At 38.5% G+C, this 14,469-nt stretch overlaps 1 protein-coding gene across 1 annotated transcript in view; it reads left to right on the plus strand.

Moving 5' to 3' along the window:
* Positions 1-14,469, plus strand: part of LOC150082800 (uncharacterized) — a 74,874-nt gene that overhangs the window by 28,634 nt on the left and 31,771 nt on the right. The window contains exon 4 of the mRNA XM_090378286.1: positions 3,410-3,466. Within this exon, the coding sequence (XP_090234412.1) occupies positions 3,410-3,466 (57 nt within the window). The remainder of the gene's footprint in view (positions 1-3,409; positions 3,467-14,469) is intronic.

Consider the following 14,469-nt stretch of genomic DNA (forward strand, 5'->3'; position numbering starts at 1 on the left):
AGTTTGGAAACTAGACACCTTAGAGGAGATTTGATTGAGGTGTTTAAGGCTCTGAGAGGCATCAGTAAAATGAAAGAGGACAAAATTTTCAAGATTATAAATGATGCTAGAACTAGGGGACATAAATTCAAGTTACGGGGGGGGGAAATGTTTAGATTGGACTGCAGGAAGTTTTATTTTAGCCAGCGAGTTATAAATTACTGGAATAAGTTGCCTTCATGGGTGGTAGAGGCCGACAGTTTGGGGAAATTCAAAGGTCATCTGGATAGTACTTTCGAAGGGAAGCGCATAGGATGATAGGTTTAATTTCCTTTTTTTTTTTTTTTTTATTAATTATTATTATTTAGTTATTTATTTTATTTTATTTTTTATTTTTTTTTTTGGTTTTTATCATTGTTTTGTTCGGATTTTTTTTTTTTTTGGCTGGTGCAGCATAAGCCATAGGCTTTCTTGCACCATGCGGCCGTTACTAATACTAATACTAATAAAATTTGAATATAATATATGTATAATATAATTAATAATAGCATAATAATAATCACAAAGTTTGAACTAATATGTTCAACTAATTTGTTGGGGTTTTGTGTGGGCCCTTCAGAAGTTGGGGCCCAGGGCGCGCGCCCGGTGCGCCCGCCGTTAAATCTGCATCTGGCTCTATGTAGAGAGTTTGAAATACATTTGAGCGATATTCGCTAGAAGATAAAAAAAAAGTCGAAATGCTTTAAAACCATGAATGTATGTATACAAGGTTTTTGTAACATTTTATTCATTATAATATTCATCTTATGCAATAATTTTTCATTAATATTACGTAATATCATACGTAATGAAAGTTGGAAAAGTGTTTGGATGTTCTTATACTGACATCGATTCTTATGTCAGTATAATAACATACTTAGATTCTTATTTAAATCTGCAATGGTATTCAGAACTGGTACTAATTTATTTACTCCGCCTATTTGAAACGTACCATTTTCATGCTGTCTATTTTTATGCTCCTGCCATATTCCCTTTATTATACACCAAAGCCCTATAGTGGCTTTGGTGTATAATAAAGGTGCACATTTTTAAATAACTTCTACCTACCAATTTGTTTACAGTTATTTATTTTTCTGAAGACTTCAGAAAATATTCTTCTCGTATACCGAATAAAATTATGAGGGTTCAGTAAAAACACATGCCACGCGTGGAATGTGTTTTTACTGAAGAGAGTGGGAGAAACGGACACAGTACATGATGTTTTCATATGGTCTTTAAAATGGATTAGCATGCATTGATTCAGTTTTTAACTTCTGAAGATCAAGAATCATCGGAAATTCGTTGCAGAAATTCAAAAACTGGAGTATACTCTTTCCAGTATGCAATGGATGCATTCTCTAGAAGACTGAGAATTGAATTGAAAAAAATATCAATCCTAGATTTTTAAAGAAAAAGTTGTCGTCGTAATCCTTTTTTTCGATTACTGTATGTGGGTTTTTTTTTTTTTTTTTCTGTTAGACACTAAACAACTTGCTGAAATTTTAAACCGCCTTCGCCTCAGCATCAAACGGAAGTGTAACTCATGCTTACAATGAAGTTACACTCGTGGCCATGTTTTTGGTTTGTTTAAGGAGTATTATTTCAATTCGACACTGAAATCAAAACAGCTTTGAAGGATGATTCTGTCGGCAGCCGAAAAAAATTTTGTTTTGAAGAGAGAATTGTAAACTAGTGAAGCAGTAGGACACATGTCTGGATGTTAAAAATTACTAAAAATATTTCGAATAGGAAGAATTAAATGCTTGAAACGTGTATTAATCTGAAGAACCCTCGTATATAATGACAAGAACTAACAATTGAATAAATGAACGAGGAAGGAAATATATTTCTATTAACACTTAAATTGGACAAAAATAACTTTATAATATTTATTACGTTGTAACGTGTATATATAAAGTGCTTAAGCATCATAATACACAGCCATTTCTGAATAAACAGAAAATTTTTAAGGCGGCATCGTTTTAGGTTATATCTCATATTGTGAATACCTTCACAACGAGTTGCCACGATATTGCACTACTTCGAATAAGTAACGCTTCACCTAAGGAGAAGACTAATGTTACTTATTCTCAGATAGGTACCACCACCCAGACGGCACCGTTTCAGGGCTATTTATGTATGTATGTGAATATCTACTCGAATATCCACTTGTCCCTATTAGACTTAGAAAACCAAAAAGTAGAGGGAAAGTTATAGTAGGAGTGGAAGAGGAAAAGAAACGGTGTAGAAGAATGAAAGGGACAATAACTCCTTCAACTCACACCACTCAAAAACTCATAAACTCCTCGAATAGGCAACGCTTCCCCAGTGGAGAAGGCTGTTGTTACCTATTCTTGGAAACTCCGGACATCATCAGGCTCCCCCTGGCGGCGCCGTTTCAGGGCTATTTGGCCCTTCTTCGGTGGGTGGGTAGGTACCCGAGTGATGCAATGATGGCAAAAACAGTTATGAAGTATAACTCCACAATATGAGAGATGCCTGATGGTGTATGATGTATTTAGACTAATGCGCATTTAGGGCTAGAGCCTCAAGCTGCGAACAAATTTGGACTATGTATATATAAAGTGCTTAAGCTAGTCTACGTTGTAACGTTTATGATTATTGCTTCCCATTCGTTAATTTTTTACACTGTATTTGTGTTAGAAAAGTAATTTTCTAGATTTACATGATTTCGGACCCAATAAAATCCAGCGGCCCTAATTGTTTTCTCCCACCATATTTGGGCCTCGGGTGGCAGGACTTTAGATTCCACTGGTTTATATTTGATCAGAACCTTTCTCCTTGAATCCGTTTCTTGGATATCTGAGGTATCCGTCCTCCGAAAAAATCCTCTGAAGTCAAGTGAATAAATGATCCATACTATAATATTGAGTGCTCTGAAATAAAATATTCTCTTAAAAGAAGTAAATTATAAATACATCTGGATGAAAACTAAAAAGAACACACATTACTTAAGTGGGTATATGCATTTGATAAATTTTTCATAGTTATTTTGGAGTCTGTTTTAGATACATAATTTATGTTTTCATTTCTGCCTAGTCAGTAGTCCAGAAAGTGTTTTGCCACTAGGGGCCGCTCACCGTACTACCTTTGTTGTCATTGACTTCTTTATACACCGTGTTGAAAATGGGGCGAACTTTCATTGATTTTTTTTTTTTTTTTTTTCATACCGAGGCGAGTTAGTCGGTCTCCGGAGAGGGTTACGTGGGTATCCCCCCCATCCTGGACACTCTGGTTCTTTTTCCTCAAAGTAAGCAGATCGATTACAGAACATGCACAGTTTACGGACAGTTCTCCTGATCTCACCAGAAGAATTATCTTCCTTCTTACTTTTATCCTCTCTTTGTAATTCTTCTCAATTACTTTACAGGGGAAAGAAAAGTGGAAATCCCCTCTCAAGTTCATCGAAGAAGGCGTTTCCTATCTGGTAAGACAATAGAATCATTTTTATAATAACACTTTTTTTAAACATGTGCTCAGAGCCAAAACATTTTGACCACTTACCTAATAGCGTGTTTTGGGCCGTCTATCGCCGTGATAACGACTTGCATCCGGCGTGGCATCGACTTTACGAGACCGCGGAAGGTGTACTCGGGTATCTTGAACTAGTTGGACAGAAGAATGTCTGGGACGTCTTGGAAATGGAGCGAGGCATTGGCGAATGCTGCACTCCACCGCATGCCACAGATGGGATTGATGTCAGGGGAATTTGACTGTCAGGAGAGCACACAATGCTTGAACACTTTCCTGCACAATGCGGGCCTTGTGACATTGGGCTTTGTATTGTTGAAAGAGTTCTATTTGGACACATGGTCACCATGGAGAGCAAAACTTGGTCCGAAACAATGCCGAGTTATGATCTGGCAATGAGGTTGTGTTCAATGAGGATGAAGGGACCCAGTTATGTTAATGAAAACATCCCCCAAACCATGATACCACTGCTTCCGGCCTGTTTTCGCCCAATCGTGCAGCCTGGTTGCAGCTGTTTACCTGCTCGACGTTGAATACGCGCCTTCCATCGGCATGATGGAGCTGAAACCCTGATTCATCAGGCTAGGCGACTCTTTTCCAGTCGTCCCGGAACAGTGCTTCCGTTCCTGGATGACTGGAAAAGAGTTGTGCCCACAGCAGGCGGAAGTGCCGGATAGGCCTGCGGAGTAAGCGACTTATTCATGTGCTCATGTCGACCGACGCACAAAAGCGTCTGCTGGATGGTGTGCTCAGAAACTTTTCTCTATGCACCCTGGTTGTCATGGATAGGCTTCGGCTTAGGGAATGGTTGAACATATGGTATCTTAAATGGAATATCTCCAATTTCTAGACAAGAACCAAAAATATTTAGGCCACAGAATTTCAGAGTTGCATCCGGTGATGTCTATGCTCGGTGTATTAAGCCCCAAGGGGAGTAGGAAGGGAAAATTGAAGCGGATAAGTTGCAAAATTAAATAAGTTAAACAAATCTTTTAAATACATGCTTGTAACTGTAGATATTTTAGCATTAAATCAGTTCACACACCAACCATAAGAATAAGTATTTACTGTAACTAAAATATTTACATATTAAAATAAAATAAATATTTACAAAAACTGCTATTATATTAAATTAAATTATATACATGTAAAAAACATTAAAACTGTGATAAAATCCTTGAGATAAAATACACTAAAATAAACCGGATTAAAAGCGATAAAAAACGATAAAATCTCTGGAGCTTTCGGAAGCATCAGCTTCCTTCCTCAGCAGTAACAAAACTTCCTGCAGCACGTCCATATATAATTTTTAAAAATTTTTTTAATGTTTTTTACATGTATATAATTTAATTTAATATAATAGCAGTTTTTGTAAATATTTATTTTATTTTAATATGTAAATATTTTAGTTACAGAAAATACTTATTCTTATGGTTGGTGTGTGAGCTGATTTAATGCTAAAATATGAATTTGCCCAACCTCAGAGGCCTTTTTCAGGATATTGTAACTGTAGAGCAAAATTGCTCAAGAGTCAAGTATATCAAAATGATCGCAACGTGAATTCCTCACTATCTTTGGAACGAAAGGCAAATGACTTGGAAAATTATTGCACAGCAACTGCTACACTGTTATGAATTTTAAGGGTGTGATATTTTAAAAAAGAATATTGTTATTTGTGAAATATGGAGTCGAGATTTCGAGCAGAACTCGCCCATTCGAAACAGTTGTCATATCCTTCTTCCCAAAAGTGTCGTCGACGACAATCAGAAATGTAAGATTATGATCATCATAAATGCTTATTATACTGATACGTGCCCTGGTTGTAGTCTGTCATTAATTGAGGGATCACGAACCGTCTATTGTCTCGGACAACACGTGCCAACCGCCGTTCATCTTGACTGTCAACCAGCCGTGGTCTCACCCTCCCGGCATGTTAGGTGGTTGTGTGTCCTCTACGGACCGTTCCTGCTTCACCTTAATTACTTCCGCTCTCGAACAGCCGACAGTGCCTGCGGTTGCTGAGATGCTAGCTCCGAAAATCATTCCCCGTTCAAACTCCGTTAGGTCCTTCCATTTTTCCCTTGCACAGGCTTGGTATTGACGAACTTACAGGCTCTACCCTTGCCGTGACTACATATGCTGCGCTGGTCTGACGTCACTGCTAGGTGCTGTGGGATTCATCCACTCGTGGAGACGGATGGTCTCCACGAGTGGGTGAATATGTATCTGTATGTACAATGTGTAACACATAAGGCAGTTTGATATGAGATATCCTAAAATTGTTCCGATACTCGAAAACGATCTTCATTATTGGTTTCAATTTGTCCAGAATTTTGTTAAGTGAGCTTACGTCTTAGTCGGCTATTCTAGTGGTAGCACGTTATTCTCTTCAAACCAGGTCAGCACACGCCTTGTCTTGATAACAGGGAGCACCACTGTGCTGAAACATGTATCACTGTTCGCTTTGAAATTCCACAGATTTAGAAGTGTAGGATTGTTTAGAATATCACGGTAGGACAATGCATTCATTGTACCGTATAAAAAGGGCAACAGTCCAAACGCCAGGTTATAAAAAGCATCTCTAAGTCACATTTTCACCATTGTACTTCACAGTTGGGACTGTGCAGTCCATAGGAAAGCATTGTTGTAGCTTTCTCCAGACTCAGTTTCTTCCATCAAATTGAGGCAGCGTGTACCGTGATTCTTTACTCCACAGAACGCATTTCCTCACCTGCATGTCCAGTTTATTCGAACACATCACTATTGTAACAATCGATGATCACTGATTTTTGTAATCCCAACGTTGTACTCTGCGTTTCGTCTATGAAAACAACCCTATGCACATTCTTCGTGCGTTAATCACGCTGACAATCTTTCCTGTAAATTCTGTAACTTAACGAGAGTATAGGCATAGTTAGTATTTTGCATACCCTATGATTTTCATATCCTATATATCTCTCAATACTTTTAGTAACTTAGTATTTGTAAAAGAATAAGAGAAGTTTACCTCAATATGATATGTAGAACACTTCCGTATGATACTCTCCAGAAAATAAAACGCAAACAATTAAAATTAAAAAAAATTAAAGCTTTATTTCTGTCCCATATGTTGAACAGTGGCACAAAAAACTTAACAGCTTCTTTAAAGATACCGAATTTAAAATTGTAGCCAGACCAATACGGAAATTACACACTATACTGAACAATCGCTCAGTCCTTTCCTCGTTCGCAACACAAATAAATGACCTGGTATACAACATTTCTTGCGGTGATTGCGACTCGTCTTATCAGGGTTCTACGCAGTTTCCTCTGAATTTTCGTGTTAATCAACACGCGGCCTCAGTTCGTGCTTCTCGTTAAGCAGCGTCAGAATTAGCCTTTCATGCCGTTAATGAAAAACGTACTTTTTTATTTAACGAGGCAAGAATACTTAGTGTCCAACGTAATTATACGAGACTATTAATTGCAGAAACCGTCGAAATTAAATTACATGAGAATTCTGTTAATGTTCGCCGGCCATATCTACTCTCTGACTTGTGGTCCTTTACGCGCATGCGCGAAGACAAATAATCCCTATTCGATCATTTTCATTCCTGTTATCACGACACACGGTCGAAAAGCATTGTCAGCTTCAGGAAGGAAAATTGTTTTGCAATTTTTTTCGTTAAATTAATTTTTTACTTAATTTTTAATTGTGTTCATTTAATTTTTAGTAATTGTTAATTATTTCTTACTGTAATGTAAGATTTTCGATTTTTTAATTGTTTGGGTTTTAATTTCTGGAGAGTATCATACGGAAGTGTTCTACGTATCATATTGAGGTAAACTTCTCTTAACATATTTACAGCGTAGAACGTATTTATTGATATCAACGTAGAACGTATATAAATCTCTATTTCTAACTCCAAGGTTTATATGAATACTACATTCATATAAACTGCTAAATTATAACATTTGTTATGTTTAACCATGATTTCTTCTAGACATTCCTATCTCTTAGCAATCAGTGTAAATATTTTATTCCTTCTGCTACATTCGTTTTTATAAATTTGGTTTATTGTGCATTTAGTTGGGCTCTAAATTATAGAATGCTAGTTTCTCTGTTTCTTCTCTCTGTTAATATGTATTATTCAATTTACTTTAATGTCTGGATGTTAATGGATAAAAAAATAACCTGAGAAGGGGACAAGGAGTATCTCTCAAGGAAATGTACTCTCCAGACGCCTACAGTGATTTTGCAACCCTTCCTTCGTAATAGCAAAGCTGTTTTATGTTATACAGATGGCTTAAAGACTGTATGTCCAAATTAACAAGATACTATTAACAACGAACTAAGTCACTGATTTGTTTCGTTCCCTATTACTGACTCATGACTGACTCTGCCAAATCGAATATGCGGGTTTATTCGTTTGTACGGTATCACGCTGTGTAGCTTGGTATCTACTTACTACGAGGTGGATCTAGTTGAGGTTTATAACACTACGAGAGGATAGTAAATTAAGTGAAGGGGAAATTTTCACTGTATTAAATGATGATAGAACCAGGGAAGATCAATTAAAACTAAGGAGGAACAATTATAGACTGAATTGTAGGAAAATTTCCTTTAGCCCAGTGAATTGCTAATCATTGGAACAAATTTCCCCCCTGGATAGTTTTCGAAACTAATCTTGGTATCACTACCATGTCTAACTTACCCACTTAAAGATGTGTTGTTTGTAAGGGCGAATGAATTCACATTCACATTCGTGCTCTTGTCGTCAAAAGAAAGCACATCTACGCGATTGTGTATGTTAGGAGTCCCTATGGGACTGAAATACTGGCCTGCTCAGCTTCCTCTATAAACTGGCCTGCTAGCTGGAAAATATTGAACTTTCTGGTGGGTTTCTTTCAAACTAATATCCGAACTGCCAAACAGGCTCCAAATTACCATAATACGCACTTTGAGAGAAGACTCATTACTACTGTAAAGATGTTGGAAGGAATCATTTTCTCCCTTAACATATGTGAATGGAGAGTACTGCAGAGGTCCTTCGGAGAGAGTCCCATCCAGTTCTTTACCTTCAGAGTTCCTCAACCAGATGCTAGAATTCTCCCAAGACAGGAAAACAAACTACTCCAGATTCACAAAGAATAGAATTTATCAGAGGCAATTCCTGATAGATCTGACCTTTCCTCTGTCACCTTCTTCATATTTGGGGTTTTATACGTCCAAACTGTAGTCATTCTTTCGTCTATGAGTGTGATCTTAGACGAAGGAATAGTACTGTATTATATACATTAATTTTTGTATGATATGTCGCTATCAGTGTTTGTGCAGCTATCTAATTATATGTCCATCATGCTATTAGTTTAACACATACAGTGTAAAGGCTATCATTTATCTTTATAAATTTAGTTTTTATAATAAAATCTCTTCTGTTTGGACGAGATTAGGAAGAACACGAAGTATTCTTCCCAGCAAGAAATTAAGTTACACTGAAGTCCCTAGCTATCAAGCCGAGATATCCCAGGGTAAATAAATAAAAATTATTTATTTATTTACTTCTTGCATTACTGATTGACTGCTTTGCCTTCATTTATATCCGCATAAGGTATTCTTGGTTTCTAGTGAATAAACTGATTTATCTTTCAGTGTATAACTTGATGGCAAGAATACAAAAACACTGCATGGTTAATGAAAGACATTTAACTCAACGGCAATTTAATATACAATTTCATAAGTAAATCACAAAACAGAAATCGATGTTCTTCGCTATGTCTCTCATTAACCGTGTATTGTTGGTGCATTCTTCTTGTTTATATTGTGTACCTACATAATGATTTTCATAAATCACGCGAGCTGATTTATCTTATCAGAAAAGCCAGGTTTCTTGAAAATACATACAGCGCTTAGTAATAAAGTGTTGCTAAAGATCAAGAAAAAAAATTCTTTATACCGTATTAACGAATTGTGGACGTGCTTGAAGTCGACGTGAGTGTCTTAAAAAAAATAAAAGATCACAAAGACTAGCAAAAATTTGAATTATGTTTTTAATTCTTCTAAGAAGCTTTTTCAAACACTCTATTGGCAAATTACTGTGTGAAGCTATTGAATTATAACTTTCTGAATTATTCAGGCAACATGATTGGCCAATATTTTTGGCCAAATTTTAAAAATGTTCGTATGTAAAATTTGGAGTACAGGAACTTGTGATACATTTATTTTTATGATAATTAGGCATTTAAAAAGTCTAATTTGATTTTTATATATGCCACCCTATGCATTGATAAAAAGGAGATATAATTGTCCGTAAAGTTTCATTTTGAAATCCAGCAATGATTTTAAATTTATTGCTTTTCTGAAATTTCCCGGCTCGAGTAATCATCATGTAGTGATATTACCCTATGGTAAAATCACAAAAAAAAAAAAAAAAATTTCAGTTAGATTAATAAGAAAATACGTACCAGTTGCAATGTTAATTTTACAAAAAAAAAAAATAATAATAAATAAATAAATAATAAATAAAATAGTAGTTTACTATACTGTAATGCAGGGGTGGGCAACTTTTTTCGTCAGCGGGCCGAATGAAATTTTCGCATCATGATGCGGGCCGAATGAAATTTTCGCATCATGATGCGGGCCGGAATAGATTGAACGATTTAATAAAAAAAATCAGAACCTAAAAAATGTTATATTACTTGAATTACCAAATTATTAATGTATTTTTAAAAAAAAATATCTGAATGTCCAATTATCATTGAAAATGCGGCATTCGGCATCAATTTTTCTTTTTTTTTTAATTGGCTCATTTGGGCTACAAATCATATGGGCTACAAATTATATTAAATTAAAAATTGTCATAATTAGAAAAGGCATAAAACATAAAATATCTCCCACCAATATTATTTTTTTCAATAAGAAGTCAAACCCAAAGGAACTTCGTTCGATCGATGCTACAATAATAATTAGGAAATAACTCTTTGACGCTGCGTAGAATCACTTGGTTACTGTTGTACTGGCCGCGATTCCCGATTGAACCGAATTAAGCCGAACGTTTACGGCGAGTGTAGTCAGGTATGGATTTTCTATATTTATGCATTTACCGAGGGGGCCGGATTCAACATCGTCGCGGGCCGGCTGTTGCCCACCCCTGCTGTAATGTGTACGTACACTACCGTACCATTAATATTGGCATTTGCGTATCTACAGATAATCTTTATTTACAGGAAATTAATAACGTGTGCTGAAACCTTTAGCGTTTATGATAGCCTCTAGTTCCCGTTGAATATTCTCCACCAATTTTTTGTCAATGTCCTCCGATATATTCCACCATTCGGCCTTCAAAGTTGTGACCAGTTCATCTGTTTTGTGGGCGGGCTCTCCGCATACTTACCGGACGATTCATTTTATCCCAGAGGTTTTTTGTAGGGTTGAAGTCAGGGCTCTGGGTCGACCAGTGCAACCTTTCGACCCTCATGTCCTCAGTCCTGTCCGTCACAACGCGAGCAGTGTGACATGGAGGTTTGTCGTACTGATACAGTTATGAGACTTCCCTGATATGCTGCCAAAACATGGGTAACGCGTTATCCAGTACGTCTAGACATACATCAGCATTCATGATTTTGGTCTACGATCTAAGATCAACGGGCCTTATACTAAGATAAATGGCTCCTGGCATTATTCGGGATGATTAGTGGCTCGTGGACGGCTGCACACGACTCTGGTAACCGATATCATGCAGCGTCCTGCGCATTGTACTGGTTCTCGTATCAAAATCGTCCCGTTTAGGGTCTGTGTGTGTTGCGACAACATCGACCTGCGTTCTAAGAGGACTATTCTTTGAAGTACTCTCCTGTCACATTCCTCAGCTTCGGGGGTTTTCTGAGTGGTTTCGTGACGGTTTCATACCATCTGCAGTTTCCATTTGCAGATCACCCGCCAATCATTGACCGAGGGACCTTCGATGCCATTGAAATGCTATGTTACCTGTCACAGCCACTGCTGGTGATGATGAAATACCATAATTCATACTGAAATGTCTCAGCCCATTCATCATAGACCATCTTCTCTGCATCTATAATAAGCAGCACTTCTTCCCCTCCCCACTATGGCACAGATGCAAGGTCTGCCCTATCCCTAAAAAGCAACTTTCATCTAAAATCGACCAATGCAATCCTATTTCCTGTGCTTCAAGCCCCTTAAAGATTTTGGGGAAAATCCTTACTGCCAATCATAACGAAATCATTCTCCCACAGAAGCCAGCCAATATTTTTTACGAAATCCCTGGAATAAATCAACACAAACTCAGCAGAAACCACTTCGTCCGTCCTACAAGCACTTGAACAAAAAGCAGACTCCATCACTTACCTCGATATCCATGCAACTTTTGATGGAAGTTCCATTCCAGCTTTACTTCACCTATTACAGCATTACTGAATTGTACAGGGAAAAATTCTTTGGTTCCAAGGTGTCTTGCTCCGTGAAAGAACATTGTTCCACAAACCTATAACCATGTCTTCTAAAATCACTGTAGGGGCTCCTCAGGGAGGAATTTTGTCAGGCGTCCTTTTAATAAGGCAGTAACAGCACGACAGCTTATCCAAAGGTAATACACTGATGAGCCAAAACATTATGACCACCTATCTAATATGATGTTGGTTCTCCACGTGCAGCCAAAACAGCTCGTACACGGCAAGGTATGGACGCTACCAGATTTCTAAATGTCTTGTGATATCTGGTACCAACACGTAACCAGCAGATCCTTTAACTCCTGTAAGGCCCATGGTTGAAACGCCGCAGATCGGAGTTGCTGTTCCAACACAAACCATAGATGCTCGATGGGATTGATGTCTGAGGAATTTGAAGGCCAGAGCAAAACCTAGAAGTCGTCCTCATGTTCCGCAAACCAGTCTCGAACAATCCAGGCGGTGTGGCATGGCACATTATCCTGCTGAAAGACTGCACCGCCAGAGGGGAAGACCCTCTGGCAAAGACCATCATTGCTGACTAGTTACACCCATGGAAGGGTGTAACTAGTCAGCAATGATGTTTAGGTGATTTGAATTATTGTATTTGGGCCACCCGTATTTTCTTACTTATACTCGTGTATGTATTATGTCTGTAAATTGCTTGTGTTCTTTGCTCGATTTGCCTGTTTTGCTGGACGCCTGAGACCAACTAACTCAGCGACAGAGTGAAAAAAGGCCATTAAAGTTCTTCGCGTCATCGACGGGATTCGAACCCGAGCCTTTTCCGCCTGGTGTGGGGAGGACGGTGATGATACCACTGTGTTACCCGCGCAGACTGATGTTTAGGTAGGTGGTAGACGTCAGAATGCCTGGCACATGGATGACTGGACCCAGGGTATCCCAGAAGAACATCGCACAAAGCATGACGCCGCCATCGGCTTGTTTTCGTCTCACGGTGCGTCCAGGCGCTATCACTTCCCCAGATAAACGACGCACATGTAACCGGCCGTTCACATGGCGCAACAGGAAACGTGATTCATCGGACCAGACGACCTTCCAATCACTCAAGGTCTAGTTTCGATTCTCGCGTGCCCATTGTAGGCGCTGTCGTCGATGAACCGTGGTTAGCATGGGCACTTGGAACGAGCATGCGGCTATGCAGCCCCATTTTCAGCAGTATTCAATGTACTGTGTTATGACACATTACTCCTGTCACCAGCATTCCGATTACCAGTGAGTTTCGCCACAGTCGCCCTTCTGTTGCCACGTACCATTCGTGTGAGCCTTTGCTCACCTCAAGCATCGATGAACCGTGGTCGTCCAACACCTCGCTGCATATTCATGGGTTTCCCCTTCTCGGACCACTTTTGGTATTTACTAACCACGGCTGACTGTGAGGATCCCACCAGCCGTGCCGTTTCGGATATGCTCTGACCCAGTCGTCTGCCCATTACAGTTTAGCCTTTGTCAAACTCGCTTAAGTCCGCTGCCTTTCCCATCTGAAGAACAAGAGTAACACTGATTAACGGAGCTCAGTATCAGGCAAGCGGAGTAGGCATGCACCGTAGTTCACCTGCAGTTGCTTCGATTTGCACAACGACTCGCTGGTCATAATGTTTTGGCTCATCGGTGTATAGTCCGTTATGCAGACGACCTCAAGGTTTTCATAAAGATCGCCCCTGAAAATAATTTCCTACAGGTTACGAATACCATAAATGCCATCCTCAGGAACATTGAAGCATACCTATCCTATTCTGTTTTAATCTAGAAATAAAGCCAGAAATTTGTGCAACGTCCTGAAGTCCGCACAAATGGTCTTCTCATTAAAACACAACCTTTCACAACTGAATCTCTTTTGTGGAGGATCTGAAATTCCGAATATGCAAGCCTACACCTACATCGGTATGGTCTTTGATGCCAAAATGACGTTCAAGAGCTATATTAACATGGCAACCACTAATCTCTCTCGGCTTAGTGGGAGCAGCAATTGCTCCATGTTCGGGACCGTTCCATCCTCACAAGGTTTCGGTTAACATCGATTTATCAAGCAATCTTGTATGGTTCCGAAATCTGGGCCTCAGCAACTCTCATTGACATGAAGAAAATTAACTCAGGAGAGTACTAGCCTCCGAAGTGGACCAGTGCGAAACTCCATCACAATCCCGGGATCACTATCACTGAACTGACAGCTGCCTTGCCAAGAAGAATTTCCTCCTTTATTAATAAAAGTATGATCCTACCATTTGGGACCTGATGTCTGGATTCAAAACAAGGTGTACAGAAAAAATATTTTAGATTCACTCATACCAAACTTTTTAACTATTGAAGACTTGTTATCTGCAGTTTCGTTGATCTATACATTTTTATTTTATTTTATTCAGCTATTTATATTTTGTTATCATCACTTAAAGTATATAAAACTCCCTCTCTCTTGGCTGTATCGGGATATTGCCCTTACTTTATTTGATGTCAATAAATGATTATATATACGCAATTGAACCAACTAAATGC

This window comes from Mastigoproctus giganteus, chromosome 7, assembly GCF_048544385.1.
Source record: "Mastigoproctus giganteus isolate SK-2022 chromosome 7, ASM4854438v1, whole genome shotgun sequence".
Classification (NCBI taxonomy): Eukaryota; Metazoa; Arthropoda; class Arachnida; order Uropygi; family Thelyphonidae; genus Mastigoproctus; species Mastigoproctus giganteus.